This window comes from Ictalurus furcatus, chromosome 16 (assembly GCF_023375685.1).
Source record: "Ictalurus furcatus strain D&B chromosome 16, Billie_1.0, whole genome shotgun sequence".
Lineage (NCBI taxonomy): Eukaryota > Metazoa > Chordata > Actinopteri > Siluriformes > Ictaluridae > Ictalurus > Ictalurus furcatus.
This window is the reverse complement of record NC_071270.1, coordinates 13,908,243-13,926,327: the sequence shown is the minus strand read 5'-3', so window position 1 is coordinate 13,926,327 and position 18,085 is coordinate 13,908,243. Positions and strand designations below refer to the sequence as shown.

General features: G+C 38.2%; 1 protein-coding gene across 1 annotated transcript in view; it reads left to right on the top strand.

Annotated features, from left to right (window-relative positions):
* The window catches only part of robo4 (roundabout, axon guidance receptor, homolog 4 (Drosophila)), a 28,243-nt gene extending 10,618 nt beyond the window's left edge, over positions 1 to 17,625 (top strand). Inside the window, exons 7-19 of the mRNA XM_053645776.1 lie at positions 1,361 to 1,476; positions 1,666 to 1,897; positions 2,480 to 2,601; positions 4,988 to 5,159; positions 5,584 to 5,775; positions 5,867 to 5,909; positions 6,042 to 6,157; positions 6,966 to 7,271; positions 9,200 to 9,304; positions 9,475 to 9,613; positions 14,270 to 14,482; positions 14,771 to 15,114; positions 16,947 to 17,625. Coding sequence (XP_053501751.1) covers positions 1,361 to 1,476; positions 1,666 to 1,897; positions 2,480 to 2,601; positions 4,988 to 5,159; positions 5,584 to 5,775; positions 5,867 to 5,909; positions 6,042 to 6,157; positions 6,966 to 7,271; positions 9,200 to 9,304; positions 9,475 to 9,613; positions 14,270 to 14,482; positions 14,771 to 15,114; positions 16,947 to 17,128 — 2,282 coding nt within the window. The 3' untranslated portion in view covers positions 17,129 to 17,625. The remainder of the gene's footprint in view (positions 1 to 1,360; positions 1,477 to 1,665; positions 1,898 to 2,479; positions 2,602 to 4,987; positions 5,160 to 5,583; positions 5,776 to 5,866; positions 5,910 to 6,041; positions 6,158 to 6,965; positions 7,272 to 9,199; positions 9,305 to 9,474; positions 9,614 to 14,269; positions 14,483 to 14,770; positions 15,115 to 16,946) is intronic.
* The last annotated feature ends 460 nt before the right edge of the window (positions 17,626 to 18,085 follow it).

Below are 18,085 nucleotides of genomic sequence, written 5' to 3'. Positions count from 1 at the left end.
GCATGAAGCTGGTGACCCACTGACATTACCAAACTGTTGCATTCTTCTTCAGGCTTGTGCCACAGATTCTTTCAGTTGTTGAATGTTACAGGGGGTTTCTCACTTCAGTCTCCTCTTCAGGAGGTGAAATGCTGCTCAATTGGGTTAAGGTGTGAGTGATTGACTTGCTGTTCTTTGTTGTGTTGGCAGTGTGTTTTGGGTCATTGTCTTGCTGCATGGTGAAGTCCCTCCTAAAAAGATTAGATGCATTTCTCTATACACTGGCAGACAGAATGTTTCTGTAGACTTCTGATGAATGGTGGATTGTGATACATTCACCCATGCCCTGTGGAGGTTGTTGGTGATGACTGTTGTTTTTTAGTTTTTCTTCACAGCTCTCACAATGTTTCTTTCATCAACTGCTCTTGTTTTCCTTAGCCGTCCTGTTTGATGTCTGGTTGTTAGTACACCAATGGTTTTTTCTTTTTCATGTCATTCCATATTATTGTATTGTTTATACCCAGTGCTTGTGCAATGGCTCTTCCCTTTTTTCTTATCTTCAAAATTGCTTTTCTCCCATAGCCAGCTCTCAGGTCTTCATGTTGGTTTATCTTTTTTAATATCAAATGCAGTTTTCATAGGTGAAACCCATGTCTCAAACCAACAGTAGACACTGAGAGCTATTAATTGTACAATTATTAAAGCTATTTATTAAGCAATCACTCTAACAGGTCATACCTGGACAATATGTAACACCTGTCAGTTACATGTTCCAATTTTTTGATCCCTTGGAAAATGGGTGGGCTCAAAGTGGTTCAATGCATCTAGATGTAAATATCAGGAAATGAAAACTGAAATTCTGATTTATCGTCCCATGTTCATCTCTGAGGGGGCTGAATCTGTGTTTATGATTCAATTATGGTGCATTCGTGTGATTTTGTTTGTGCCTATGTTTTTTTGTGAAATGAATATACTAATGTATAGTGTAGCATTACTGCTAATGTTTATTGTTCATTCTGTCTGGCAGAATAATTACAGGCTAGTTATGATTTAAATGCATTTGTATGTATGTGAAGGTTATTGTACTGAAAGGATGCACCTGAAAAACAGATATAATACTGTAACTTTAAAAAAAGCATAATGACATTAAAACTTAACATCCACTGAATGATTTTGCAATTAACATTAAATTAACAGTAATTAACAGTACAATACCACTGTTATAGCTTTTATATATTATGATAATTTTATTATATATCATGATTATACTCAGTATACTGTATGTTATAGCACAATATATTTTTCTGAGTGTATAAGTTCATAAATTCTTGAGATTTCAGTAGTATTCTCTGGTAACATTGTATCTCTACTGTTGCTCCAGGCACAGCTAGCAGCAGCCAGAAGGACCTGCATAAAGAATTATCTGCTCTCCGTATCAGTTTAGAGAACGTCACTGTTCTGAGAACTGCATCTAACATCTCACAAGTCACATGGAAGGTAATTTGTATATAATTGTACATTATGTTACTGATTACATTGCAGGCATCTCTGATGCAGTTTGCTAGGAGTAAAATGTCATGCCATTTAGGAAAGTACATATTGCTAAATTGTAAGTAAGAAAACTATAAATCATGACTTATTTGTATGTGTATATTTTGAAAGTCCTCTTTTGTCTCTTTATGCTAGCTTCAGTCATCATATCAACAACTACACTACCTGGATGGCTTTGAGGTGCTGTACCGCTCTCTCCTACCTGCCAGTTCTGATTGGACAGCACAGAAAGTGGCCCACCCTGCACTCCAGACTCACATCGGTCCCCTGAAGAGGGGATACAAATATGAGTTTAAAGTCCGGCCTTATGGGAGTGATCTTTATGGCAGAGAAAGTAACACAAGGCACTTGAGAGTTCCAGAGACTGGTAGGTTCTCAGAATGGGTTTAATGGTACACTAATTTATATATATATATATATATATATATATATATATATATATATAATGATTTATGAATAAAGTTGGCGGTCTATAGATATTAGTAATAGAGAATGGCGTTACATTATATAATTAACTGATTAATTGTCCCTGCCACACTGAAAGACTGATACCATATTTCTGATTCATGTGTTCATTCTTGTATATTACTTGTTACTTATTACAGGTAATGACCAAAACCATCTTTTTTTTGCCGTACTAAAATGTAATCCATTAACATCTTATTATTATCTCATGCACAATCTGACGAGTTATTATGAATGTTGTGTGTGCACAGGTTTGAGAGCAAATAAGAGAGGGAGGGAATATGCCAGGGACTAATTTATTTTATGTAAAATCAGTCAAAATAAACCCAGTTTAGTAACACATCTCAAGTTAGCTCTCAGGACAAAATGAGAACAAAGAAGATTTAGGTTCTTTGAACAAATAGAATCATATATTTAAAAGTTTGATGGCATTATGTAACTTCCAATTTAAAAAGAGTTTAATAGCTTTATCGAATGTTCCCAGTTCCCAGTGCTCCACCTCTGGATGTGTCTATAACAATGCCTGCTGAACACAATGACACGGCCCAGCTGAGCTGGGAGCCTCCGCCTCATGAGGCTCACAATGGGATCATTCAGGGATACCAGGTAACGTGCACACACACACTCACACACACGTGCACACACACACACACACACACACACACACACATTAGTTGTACTATATTTGTGTATAACTGCCTTGGTCAGGAAATCTAATTTTAGTAATAATGCTTTGCCTACACCTAACCTTAACTAAAAGGAAATCATTTCCCATTTTTAGCTTTTCTACAGAGTCACTAACGTGACACAGTGGTTTTTACCAAGTTTTATTAAGCTTCTTGTGGCCACAGAATACTTCCCCACAAAATACAACTAATGTATCTTATAAATACAAAATACAACTAATGTAACTAATGTACTTAAGTGAATTCTCAAAGAGGATGGACCTTTCCACCCATTCCTGCCTAATAATTAACTGGAGATCACATATTAAGTATGACATATTAAGCCATGGGCTCAAGGTATACAATTCCTGTCCACAAGTTTGTTTCTCATGACCACACCATAATAACTGAAAAATGTAGTGTTGTGTAACGTAATGTTAACTCAAGACCACGACATATTATCACCTTAGTCTTATGAGGTTCTAGATCCCATTCATTGTTAACCAATATACATATACATTTATAATTCTAAGGCCACAATATTAATACCTGGGGATGTCTTATTCAGGAATAACCACCATTCATAACAACAATAACAACAATTCAACAATAACAACAATAACAACAATTCAGATGCTCTGTACTTTAAAAAAAAAAGTTTTCAAACAACAATTCTGTGAAAGGATCAGCTAAATATTCTCCTAATCCCCTAATCCTAATGTAGTCCTAGTATTGTGGGGACATTTGGTCCAGGAATAAAAACCCTGGTCACACAAACAGCTGTGTGACACAGTTTGGCTTTGGGGACTTCCTGTGTAGTGATGAGATAAATATTTTTAAGGATCCTCTTCCCTGCATGATGTAAAGTGCAGCAGTCCTCATTGTATTGTATTGTATTGCAGGTTCAATACAAGATGAAGTTAAAAACTTTAAAAAGTGCCTTGTGTTAAGTAAAAAAAAAGATAATTACTTTGTTTGCACTTTAACGGTGACAACATGATATGGTAGATAAAACGTCAATGCATGCCTTGCTTTGTTATTAAATGGTAAATAAGCCTAAATATTTACTCCATAGCGCGTGGTTGGGGGGGGGGGCTGGGGGGAGGCATGGTGGCTTAGTGGTTAGCACATTTGCGTCACACTTCCGGGGTTGAGGGTGTAATTTCCGCCTCTGCCCTGTGTGCGTGGTGTTTGCTCCAGGTACTCCGGTTTCCTCCCCCAGTCCAAAGATGTGTTGTAGGCTGATTGGCATATCTAAATTGACTGTAGAGTGTGAATGGGTGTGTGAGTGTGTGTGCGATTGTGTCCTGCGATAGGCTGGCACCCAGTCCAGGGTGTCCCCCGCCTTGTGCCCCGATTTTCTTGTGGTAGGTTCCAGGCTCCGCGCGACCCTGTGTAGGATAAGCGGCACAGAAAATGGAAATGGAAATGGTTTGTGGGGTTACCTCGGACAAGAATTTAAATATGTGTGTCTGTACTGAGAAGAGAATAAAATAGCACTTTCCTAATTTCCTAACAAGGGCAGTTGTTGGAACAGTCGCTAAATGTTTATACAGTTATTTTGTAGAAGCTGTTCAGTTTGATAAAACTGCAGAAGAGCTTTAGTACTGTAAAACTTTCTCAACACCCATTTTCCATCATAAGTGGGTGTTCTTTTCTTGCAACAGGGAGATGTGCTGAAATTATTATTCATATTAATAATCTAAGATACGACAGGAAATTCTGGAATATTCCTTCAATACACATGTACAATTTTATTATATTCACTACAGTACAAATAAACGGAACATGACATACCATTGATTCTTTCAATTCAGTAAATACTTAATAATGTCAGACTACTTATTAACAGTATGAATATACAATAAATATGGCATATAATATAAATGAAAATGCAATATGGCATAATAATATTTAATAAAGGTATCAATAATATACCTACTCAAACCTTTTGGAGCCAGGGATCCCTTTAAACATACAAACAATTCAGTGGACTACCTCAGAACAGATTTATTTTACAAACATATTTCAACTATTTGAATATCAAGCTCATTATTTAAATGTGTACAAAAACAGTTTTGGCTGTTTAACCGGATACACCGATTTGTTTATACAATGTTTTCCACTCAGAGATGGCATTTTACTAATATTGTAATTAGATTCAAGTTGACAAGTTATTTATAGACCTCATGACTTGAACTATTCAATTCAGTGAAGAGTGAAACTGGTCTCATAACCATAGGACCGCAATATAATGGCTTGTAAAGATATAAACACAGAAGATGTTTGTGTTGTATCTTGGTTCTACATTTTCTTGTGTGTTTCAGGTGTGGTGTGTACAGGAAGAAGAGCAGCAGTATCTGAACTGGACAGTGGACAGTGGCACACACACTCTGGAGATCAGGCCACTGCAGCCTGGCAGGGTGTACTGGCTCCGAGTGGCAGCGCTAAACGGTGCTGGAGTTGGAGCTCAGACTAATCCATACAAACTACTCATAGGTACTGTATATACCCTACAGAGTTCACATTTAAGTTGTTGTGTTTTATTCCACCTGGTTTTATACAACAAATTAGGCTTAAAGGTCTAAATGGGAAAAATACAAGATAGAAAACGTTGCTTTTAGTCAAGTGAAGTGTATCAATAAAGAGAAATTTAAAAAAAAATGGTGTATTCCAGTCTCTCTATAACGTCCTGGATTTGACTGTGTTTCATCTTGTTACTCCTTCACGTTAGAGTAATCGGTTAAACACAATATTTCTCTTTGTTCAGTTCCTCCATTCACATCTCTGAAACATCTGCAAACATACCTTAGCACTATCAAATAATCATTGTTAACCTATACGGATGTTATTATTTCAATCTCTCTCTGACTTTCTCTCTGTTTTTTTGGTTCACCCTCTCCCCTGGCTCTCTCTTTCTCAGAGTCCAAGCAGGAATCTACTCCACATCACAAAAGTTCACTGAGCATGTCTGATGTGTTGGCGTTAATGAGGGAGCCAGTGTTTATCGGAAGTGTCGGCGCCCTCTTGTGGTGTGTAATGATGGTTACAGCTGCTTGTCTGTATCGGAAACATGTCAGACCTGTGAGTCTGAGAGGTGGACATCACAAACCAGGTTAACATCAAATCTTAGACATATACCACTGCATTTTGTTCATTTAACCAAATTTTAAGTTGTCAGCGTAATGTTTCTTGTTTTTGTTTAGGTTTATATAGACTTGCTAGTGAGGATCTCATCATCAAGCACAGGTATAAGAAGTTTTTTTTTATGTTTTAAATTCAGTTAAGATCTATTTTTGTCATTGAATGTTATATATTAGCCTAAGATATTAGACACAGGTTTATGGTTTGTTCAGCACTTTTATTTATGCTCCTGATTAGGATGGCAGCGCCTGATTCTCCATGGATGTCAGGAGCTTGGAAGCCTGACTTGGTTGGTGAACAGTGCCAAAGCCTGTGGACACAAAACCAGGAGAAGCCAGATTTCAGGAGGACCAGTGAGTCAGAACCAATTAAATTTGAGCTAGACTCACCTTCACTCTGAGCACTGGGAGAGCAAAAGTCTGATTCTCACCTATGAATCTGTGCAGTCCAGTCCAATTCAGAGTGAAATTAATACTACTGGTTCACTTTTATATTTAAATGGTTTAAATGGGTGGTGGAAAAGCAGATGTCAGGCGACCAGCAAATGGGCACAACTAGGCAGAGACAATAATCAAAAAAGCAACAAGCCAGAGTAAGACTTGGGGTACGAAGAAACTCGAGGGAAAATCACACAGATCCTGTCACAGACCAGATGTTTAGCTTCACAGCTGTATGCAATTTCTGGGTTCACACCCCAAACAAACCAGACTAAACACAACAAAGTTCAAATCCAAATAAGCTAAATGTTGCCTATAAGAGAGCACTGTTGAACTTTTCAGACATAATGAGCAGTGGATTTAGTGTATATGATCCTTATGTCCCGCTTATTTTCCAAACTTTATCTAAGCTTTCACGGAATAGAGGTTCCATTTAAATTGAGCTGTAAAATTGTTTTACCTTCTTCACTGTCATATTACACGTGGATATCCATGTGACATACGTAGAAACAAAATCATTAGTTTAGCATATTTTTCTTAGCATAGCATAATTTTATTCTTCACCTTTTAATCTAACATTCTCCTAGGGCATGTCCGTATTCATAAGGACAAAACACAGATTCTGCTGAAGTCTAATCCCTGCAGTCCTCATCACTGTTAATTATGACCAGCATTGGTTTGATATAGTATAAATGTGTCCTCTGTTTTCTCCCTGTCCCCTCAGCTCTACCCATAACAACAAAAAAAGACTCATCTGTACCAATAGTGCAAGACAACTGTGGCGTCTACGGCACCTTCTATGTGGATCTGAGTGGTAACAGTATGAAAACCTTTAACAGCCCGGGACGACGTCCCAAAATGCCTCAGTGCCACAGACAGCAACACAACACAGAGACCATACGCATAACTCAGCCTGCTGCCAAATCACCCATCACCAACGAGCGGCAAGTACAGCCATGGAAACGGGCCCTTCCTGCCCAGCCCAGTATGGGTGTTCGAAAGGGGTCCTGGGAGAAGAACTTCAAACGAGGTGAGATAATTAAACGGTGATGTGGCAGTAATAGATGATGCGAGATTTGCTCACAATATACACTTAGTACATATTTAGCCTTCTTAACACACAATGCACATAGAAAATCCAGGTGGGTGCCAATACTTTTATTAACAGTTCCAGCTTACTGGTTAACGTACACATGCATAATCTGTTTTTTGTTATAAGCCTACTGTAACAAGTGCACATTCCTGTCAAGACTTGTTTATTTGAATATGACACTAATGACTGCATGCTTTAATACATGTAGTACCTTATTATCACAACTGTTTCTGAACATTTGGGGGGAAGACATTTTTCTCAGAGGCCCCCACACACACCAGTCATATTATGTTATATGCAAGAATGTACATACTATACTATATTATTCGGATAAGAGTAAAACAGTTTAATAAACAATAAAATAAAAACTACTGAAAAAGATACTAGATACTAGCTAGGTCTAGAGACTAGGAAGTTAGCCACTAATATTTTTCCATTTCAGTTATGTCAACAAGACTAAGAAAGAAAGAGGACAAATCTAGTTATCCATCCATTTTCCATACCACTTATCCTACACAGGGTCACAGGGTTGCCTGGATCCTATCCCAGGGAACACAAAGCAGGGGACACCCTGGACTGGCTGCCAACCCATCGCAGGGCACAATCACACAGACATTCACATACTACAGACAATTTAGACTGCCAATCAGGTTACAACACATGTCTTTGGACTGGGGGAGGAAACCGGAGTACCCCCGAAGCATGGGGAGAGAACGTGCAAGCACTGCGCACATAGGGCGGAAGTGGGATTCAAACCCCCAACCCCAGAGGCAAAGATACTAACCACTAAGTCACCGTGCCCCCAGCATATCTGTTTTAACAAGTAGAACTCCTTTCAGACATTTGACCTTGCTATGACCTTGACCCTGTTTGGATAAAATCCAAAATCCAAAATCAGTTCATCAGTTGGTTACAATGGTAATTCCACATAAACTCCACCAACATTCAACCCTGCGATCTTGAGATATTGCGCTAACAAGTATCTGAGATATACAGACAGACTGACGGGGAGACAACAGGAAGACATAATCCATCCATCCATCCATTATCTGTATTGCTTATCCTACACAGGGTCGCGGGAAGACTTGAGCCTATCCCAGGAGACTTGGGACACCAAGGCGGGTGACACCCTGGACGGGGTGCCAACCCATTGCAAGGCACAATGACACGCACACTCACACACCCATTCACACACTATGGACACTTTGGAAACGCCAATCAGCCTACAGTGAATGTGTTTGGACTGGGGGAGGAAACCGGAGTACCCGAAGGAAGCATGGGGAGACCATGCAAACTCCACGCACACAGGGCAGAGCCGGGAATCTAACCCTTAACACCGGAGGCACGAAGCCAATGTGCTCGGGGCCTTAAGCCACTAGTTATACGGCTTATAGCAAGAAACTGCCCTTCTTCTAGAACATTAAACACTTAAAATAACAGTGATTTGCTAAAATGTGACTTTAAAGTGAAGTACAGTATGTGGCAAGAAACATTAAACAAGTGGTAACAAAGTAAGGTAATGGTATACCTATAATTACATAAGGTTGTGGCTTCTAACTGATAACACCTTATCAATTATTTGTTACAATGTAATTTAGCACCTTTTTTCAAAAATCTGTTTTTGAGGAGTAAGTGTGTGTTCGATTGGTCAGTTCTCTACAGCTACTGTCCTGCAGTATTCTAACATAAGATATTGTGACAGTATACTGTATCACACAGCACTAACAGGATAAAATCACATCATGCATCTCTTCTTTGTATTATTTCTTTCTTTTCCTTGAAATGATTTAGAAAAAGCAAGGACTCAGTGAGTTATCGTGAATTTTGTATTTATGCCAGTATATTGTTTTAAATGCTCTCTCCAGAGCTGCATGCAGTGAAGAGTGCTCCATTAGTGCCTATACACCAGCAAGCGCTGATGCTGCGCAACACATCCAACATCCATCAACACAGACTCAGCCAGAATTCAGGTACGCTCACATTTAGAACTGCACGATGAAGTACTGCGTACTTCTATCTAATATGCAGCGCAATTGAAATGCTTATGGTGTTTTGCAGCCTCTGTCTGTACATGACTTTTCAGATCCCTGTGTAATAGCATGCAGTAAAATATACTCCTGATTTCTCCTCTGTATTTTAGGGCAAGTGTCTGAAAGGATGAAACCGTTCACTTCTCCCAGGATTCTGCAGTACTCTGCCTCAGTGCGTTTGGTGGATATGTTGCCCACTCCTCCCCCTCTGCCTATGGACGACAACCACAGTGTCAGCTCTGAGGAGGGGTGAGAAAAAATCCCAGTCTTTCTCCTCTTCACATAAGAACAATAGATAATTATTATAATTATAATCAATAGAAATCTGTATATTTATAAGAAGGTCACTTTACTTTAATTGGAAAAACAGATATAAAAGCGCTAATATTGCTAGGAGGAAGTGTAGTGGTGGAAAGTGGTTACTGATATGATTGGGTGAAGAACAGATTTATTTTATAATCAAATTATGGTTAATTGAAGCATCATATCTACCCTTCAGGAGTTATAATCAAAGCCATTATTTCTGTGCATATTGTTTTAAAAGGTTATTTCATGGCCCGTCCACTTTCTTGCTATGCCACACACACACACACACACACACACACCCCTCTGTTCAGGACTAGCATACATCATATCCTGCTTCTGGCCATATCTATCCCCGATTACAACAGACGCCAAGGTTACAGGAGTGTCTGGTGTCTGAGGAAACGAACACAACCGACGAATATACATCACGGCCTCGAAATAGGATAAAAGGGAGGCATGGCATTCTGCTCAGCATATTGGCGAGTCTGATAGTAGCGATGGTCGTAGAGATTGTAAATGAACCACTACTTGAGGACATAAGTGTTTCACATAGGGCGTAAAGATGTAGAACTTTTATTAGATAAGTAGGGGTGAGATGATAAGTGCTTTAAAGTTGGGATAAGTCAGAACATTTTGTTTCTTTATATTAATAAAATTTTAGTGTAGAGGAAAACGTCCAATTTCTGTAGAGCCCTGGGCTCTATAAACAGGATGTTTTTGACCAATATCTAAACAGAAAAGAAGGTCTCTACTTGCCTGTCAGTCATCTTTTTCTCTGTTTCTTATCATTCTGTTTCTCTCTGGGATTAACCCTGCCACTTGGACACTCAATCAGAGGTCAGATGTGTGTGGGTTTTTTTTTTTATTGTATCTGTCATATCCTATAGCTATACAGTCCGTACAGGATTTCACGGAGTTCTTTTGTGATTGTTGCAGCGGAAATGCTTGATTTTGCTGCGGCTATTTTCAAAATTTGTGATTGCAGTTTGTGGAGTTTTTTGTGCTTTTTTGTGGAAAAGTACTTGAATTGGCAAAATTGCAATTGCATGAATTTTTTTGCATGGTCTTTTGCAGTGATGGTTGTTGGTAAATGAGACCTTTTAGCTGTACTCAATGCACGTCACTCGAAGGGGGCTTTGGCTGATGACGTATTGTGATGACTTCGCATAATGCGTCTTGGCAAAAAATCTGCTGAAAATCTGCAATAATTCAGAAAAATTGCAAGTTCCCGCAAATATTGAGGAGTTTCCTTGATTTTGCGTTAAGTTAGTAGCACTTTGAACATCAGTGGCTTCATTTATAATCTGTAAAGTGTCTACACAAAAGATGATGTATGCCACTATTTACGCAAATTTAGAAGACCAATCCTGATGGCAGAACATTCAGAAAGATTCTCTATAGAAGATGTATGGACTGTATTGCTGTATTTTTTTTAAATACAAAGCTGTCTAATGTATCAGTTGGTTGCATACAGTAACTTTTCTTCTAATACAGTTTTATCCATTATATTGCATATTAAAACACTTAGCAGAGGAAGTTCATTCTCAGAATATTTTTGAACAAACACACTTCCACTTAAACTACACATAGTTTTAAAAAGCCCCAGTACTCACAGGAGAGGATCTGTGACCAGGCCCTGTCATTAAGCATAAATGGAAGAGGAAGTCTCGCTCTTGGCCAGGAAACATTTTCAGCCTACAGCGCACTTTAATGGACTTTGCTGCTCCACTCTTCTCATTAGAGAGTCTGGAAGTGTGTCAAATTAAAATGCAGCCAGAATTCACAGAGACAAAGGCCACACAGGCCTTAAGGCCAGAAACTACTGTGGATTAGAGACTACAGACAGAGGAGGTGGCTTATGAAGCACCTTCATACACAGTATGTGTCGATAACAACCTTCAGAAAAGTAATGTTATGTTCCAAAACAGAATGTCACCTTTAGAGATAACACAGTACCAGTATTTTTTTTTCTCTAATACCTATTTCTTTCCCAGGAAGACATAAATAGTCATACAAAAACACAGTTTTAAAAAAAAAAAAAAAAATTTATTTATCCGTATTTATTCATACGGAGCCCCTCTAGTGTCAGGTAAGAAAAAAAAATACAGCCATGTGTAATCCGTACCCTCTGTTTTGCAATCCGTACCCTCAGTTTTGCAATCTGTACCCTCGGTTTTGCAAACTGTACCCTCGGTTTTGCAATCTGTACCCTCAGTTTTGCAATCCGTACCCTCGGTTTTGCAATCCGTACCCTCGGTTTTGTAAACCGCACGCACTGCGTTAAAGTTGGATTTATATTGGACATTCGCTGTACATTCGAACTTCTCTCTTCTATTTCTCAAGAAATAAACACACAAAAAGGACTTAATGTGTATTGTCTTAATAATGTGTATTGAGTGGACATAGAACCAAGTACAACTGAATATATTTTTAAATTTTCTCCCGTTAAAGCCTATGGGCTTTGGGAAACGCAGATCATCAGCGCCTTATAGTAATGGAGTCAGTAAGGGACCGTCTAAAAAGTGCATGACCTGGGCAACTGTATAAGAGTTTTATATGGCACAATAAGTTTATGTGTAATATAAAGGTATATCATTAATAATATATATGCTATAAAAAATTATTTGGGAAATGTGGGTCATCAGCGCCTTATAGTATTGGGGTCAGTAAGGGACCGTCTAAAAAGTGCATGACCTGGGCAACTGTATAAGAGTTTTATATGGCACAATAAGTTTTATGTGTAATATAAAGGTATATCATTAATAATATATATGCTATAAAAAAAATTCTTTATCCATGCTGTATCCTAACACTGCAATAAGTTAGATATCCTGTTAAGTAGACAACTATAAACTTAGTAGAATCTTATACAGTTGCCCAGGTCATGCACTTTTTAGATGGTCCCTTACTTACTCCATTACTATAAGGCGCTGATGACCTGCATGTCCCAAAGCCCCCTTCCGCGTGCTTTAACGGGAGAAAATTTAAAAATATATTCAGTTGTATTGGTTATATGTCCACTCAATACACATTATTAAGACAATACACATTATGTACTTTTTGTGTGTTTATTTCTTGAGAAATACAAGAGAGAAGCTCGAATGTAGAGCGAATGCCCAATATAAACCCAACTTTAACACGGTGCGTGCAGTTTACAAAACCGAGGGTACGGATTGCAAAACCGAAGGTACGGATTGCAAAACCGAGGGTACGGATTGCAAAACCGAGCGTATGGATTGCAAAACCGAGGGTACGGTTTACAAAACCGAGGGTACGGATTGCAAAACCGAGGGTACGGATTACACATGGCTGTATTTTTTTTTTTTCTTACCTGACACTAGGCGGGCTCCGTATATTCAAATGAATTCTAAATAAATAAATAAATAGATTTCACAGTGCAAATATGTGTGAAGTTAGGCAATTTAAAATAGAAGAACTGTAATAATCATAAGGATAATACTTATTTATGAAACATATAATAAGATCACTATGTAGGCTTAAGTTTTCTACTAAAAAAAAACACAAAATGACAAAATTCCTCTGATATCCAATTCAGCATTTTCTACTCATATTGGCCCAGATATTGATACTGGATCTAGTCACCATTACTGTGCTTGGTGGCCTGGTGGTGCACGAGTAGCATTGGCGCCTCACAGTTCCATGGTCCCTGATTTGATCCTAAATTTCTTCCCATGTGGAATTTTCTTGTCTTGTGAAATTTCTCCCTATGTCTACATGGGTTTTCTCAGGTATCTCCGGGTTTCCTCTGACCTCCAAAAAACTTGCAGCTAGTAGGATTGGCTATGCTAATTTGCCCCTAGGTGTGATTGAGTGTGTGAATGTGTGTGTGCATGGTGCACTTTGATCTCACCCATGGTGTACCCCCCCCAATGCTCATGTACTCCAGATCCACTGGGACCCTGACCAGGATAAAGCCTTTATTGAAAATGAATGAATGAATCATTCGAGCATTCAATCAATTAGTTAATTATTTGAACATTTGAAATGTGTGCAAAGTTACACCATTTAAAATCAAAGAACTGTAATTCCAGGATGATAGTTTTTTAAAAAACATAATTTGCAGATTAAACAAAAATAGATATTTGCCCAATATTCATACCAGATGTTGTTTTGATCATCTTTAGTCACCATTATTCTCCTATATAATAACAGCTCTTTGGCGAAATGATTCATGAGAGACTATTAAACAAACCTGCTCTGATATTGTTGTACCATTTTGAGAATTGATCCTTATTTTAAATTAAAATGACTTTTTTTTTTTAACTAAAAGCTGCATAGATTATTATAGATAATTGCTCTTAACAAACTCAATCATTAAACTCATCTAAAAATGTATTTACCTTATAGAGATTAAAGAGGTCATGTTGAACTGAGAGCAATAAAGTGGTCAAGGTTTTTAATTATGGAGCACAGAAAAAAAAAAAAACTTATTGCAGTGTAAGTCTTATGACTCTCCAACCATGTGAATTTGCTATGTTTAGCTCTTATAAACTACTTTTATTTAATTGCTATAAAATTTAATTAGATTGCCTGGGTCAGTGAGGCAGATACATATTAAATAACTGTTTCTTTCCTCAGGTCCAGTCGGTCCACTAAGCTGACTGTGGATGCCGGCTCTCTGCAGTCTGTGTGCGCAGCGTCCACTGGCTGTCCCTCTCTACACAGTCCTTCCTACAGCCGTCTCTCTACAACCTCCTTCCCCATGTCCACTGGTGACCACCAGGACAGCACACTGAACACAAAAACACATGAGCAGTACCTCGAGCTCAGTCCTAAACCACACAGACACAGGTGAGAGAAGCTCACAGTTGTATTTCAGCTTATAACTTTTTTTAGTACATTTTTTAAAGCATCTACATGGGTTTCCTCTGGGTTCTTTGGTTTCTTCCTCTACTGGGTTTCTTAACTGAGCAGTGTCATCATATAACATGTAACATGGTGTGACATGGTACCAGAAAATGCAGGCCAATACACAGCTGCACACCTTCCACAATACTGTGGACTTTATATTGTGTATTTTGCACACTGTATATGAAAGAAGAAGTATGACACCTCATGACTGTGTGTCTTTATCCTCAGCACCCTGGGTGAAAATTCTCCCTCCTTATCTCGGCCATTCTCCCCCACACCTACATTTGGGTACATATGTGGACCGTCTGAGCATGAGGCGCAGGATGATGTAGATGATGAGCAGGAGTCTCAGGCAGTAGGACTACAGAGAACAGCGCTGATGAGCACGCCCTCCTCGTGCTGCAGCGACTGGGAGGGCTCGCTGTGGAACGGCTGGGGGTCAGTGTCTGAGGGAAACACGACGAGTGCGAGAACGAGCATCATCAGCTCTTCAGATGGCTCCTTCATGAACGATGTGAACTACGCTCGCATCATGGCCATGACAGCAGAGTCGATGAGTGGAACTTTATCAGGCAAGTAGCCAATGATATCCGAATTTACTGACATCTGTAACTATGTGAAATTCCCCATATGAATTAACAAAGAACACCATTTAACAAAACTCCAATACAAGAAGACTTGTTATTAGTTATCAAATTATTATAAGTTTTAGATTTGACAATACACATATCATGAAAATTAATAAAAGGAAATTAATTTGCTTAGGGCAAATGTTGAATAATCCTAGTACAAGCATATATTGTAATAATAGAACATACCACATAATATTACTACTATTAATAACAATATAAGCAATATAAGCAGTAGTGGTAATATAAGATAGGATAATACTTTATTAATCCCCAGATGGAGAAATTAGGGATACTACTACTACTACTACTACTAATAATAATAATATTAATAATAATAATAATTAAATCTGCAAGCAGCATGAAACACGGTTCAAAAGTTATGACAACAAATGTACTTCCAAATTAGGCTCAAAGTTGAAGTGAAGGTGGTGCTAGAGCGTTGGTAGCACTTGGCCCAAATTTGGTCAGAATGTTCCTTAGACCCTCCCCAGTCACTGTGCCAAATCTCACAACTTTTTACCAGACGGTTCTATGGGCTGCCATAGACACCCTAACCAGAAGAAGAAGTAGTAAAAAACATAGAATAACCGTAGGGTGCTTATGCACTTTCAGTGCTTGGCCCCGCTAATAATAATAATAATAATAATAATAATAATAATAATAAAACACTAGGCCCACATGATAAAAGATAAAATAATCATCAAAATGTATTTATTTTATCTTTTTTTTTCTTTCTAATTAGGTTTGTTTTCCTTTAAAGAGATAACTCTATGAATTATCAAGGCTCCTTTGTCACATTAATTGAAGTATTTATATCAGTAGAAATAACATGTTTGGAAGGTAGACACTGAACAAATTGTCAGGATTTGTGTGGAGATCAATAGTGAGTTTATTTAATCCACCCGAGTAAATAAAAAAAACTTTATCCAGTTAGCAAATTTCAACTAAAATCCCAGTCTTTATGTTTAAATACCCGAAAACCAATCCGAATTAAAATGCAATTCATTACACATCCCCAAATAAGCGCATTTGCTTTGTCTGTCCACTAGATGGCGAAGTGTCATTAGTATTTTATTTTTCATTATTATAACTACACAGTGTTAGATTTCAGATTAGAGTTTATTTCAAGAGGTTTGTGTCATGGCCAATGAGTCAGTGAAGAACATTTCACTCTATAATCTGTTCTCTTTGTACTGTTCACTACACGCACATATGATTTACAGTTATTTCCACCATTACACTTATCTCCAAGCCTGCCTTTCCATAAAGCCTCATACAGCACATACAGCATACATCCTCATTCTCATTCCAGCTCTGAGATAGCAAAGAAAACAGTGTTATAGAGATTAGACGGCTAATAATTTAAGCTGTATCTTGACGCTTTAGCTGAAGGATGTGTACAGAGGGGGGTTATGGGAACAACAGTGGCTCTCAGGAAATTGAACAGGCGACTTGACCGTTTATTTTGTCACCAAATCAATCACATTTCTCAATGGGGGTGTGCAAAGTTCCCATTTACCAAATTGTTTTTTTTTCCCCCTTTCTGTTTAAAGCAACAGCCAAGAAAATGAAATGGCTTGGGCATCTCTGTTAAAGAAACAAGATTTTGGTGACCGGTGTAATTTATTGAATTGTTTAGGACCATATCATTTAGGAGGATATGCAGTAGTGTGTTTTATTTCCTTATGGTACGTCTTATCAAGGTTGTTCATATCTTATTGTGTGTGTGTGTGTGTGTGTGTGTGTGTGTGTGTGTGTGCGTGTGAGAACAGATTTCTCGCCTCCCGGGTCTCCGCTGAGTATGCTGTTCCCCCCGCGGGACTGTTTCGGGGAGGTGGACCCTCTCGCCGTGTGGGATTGGAGCACAGCCTGGGTGGAGGAAATGGAGGCCCAGTTTCGAGGGTCCACAGACACAAGAGCCGAGCTGCCACACAAAAACACCTCGCAGAGATGATCAATCGGTCTGCTGCAGTTTGTATCGAAACTACAGTCGTGTAGAGACTTAGGCCTGACTTGTAATCAACAAGAGTTTTTCATCAATACCAGCATTTTCACAGTGTATAACAGGCTGCTTATGGTCACACCATGTTGACATAAAAAAAAAGCTCTGTACAGGAAACTAGTACTCTAAAATCTACAATGTAAATAAACCACTTTTATTTAATATACAGTATCATGAATGCTGGGATGTAATAGCCATCTGAATAGCACAGGAAATATTGGAAATATTGTACAACCCATTTTTAATGTTTTTCTTGTGTACTTTTTATTATTATTATTATAATTTTTTTTAGCTTTATAGATCTCTTCTTTTTGTGTCTGTTCTTTTTGTTATGGAAAACAGGAGTTCATATCAATTGAACATCAGCCTAAACATGAACACCAGCTGAGATTTGTAAGCTTAGATCACTGTCCCACTAGAATTACTGACATGATTAAATTACATTTTAATTCCCTAAATAACTAAACTTATATATATATATATATATATATATATATATATATATATATATATATATATATATATATTTCCTAAATTGTTGAACTAAAATGTTATATTTGATATATTTACTAATTCCACTGTTCACTCGAAAGCCTTTTAATACAAATAAACTGTGCCTTGGTGATAGCAGTGGCTGGCAGCTTTCTTCTCTTATCAGAGCAGTAGTTTGCATGGGCCTGTCAGTGCAGGGTGTGTGTGTGTGTGTGTGTGTGTGTGTGTGTGTGCGCGTGTGCATGCAGTCGGAGGGTGTTTGTGGCTGATTGTGTGAGTTAGTGAATGTGCAGAGTCAGTTTAGAGGCAGTTTGTATATTAAAGAACTCTAATCCTATTTATAAACAAACAGCATTAAATCATACAATGCTGGCCACCCGCCTGACACACACACACACAAACACACAAACACACACA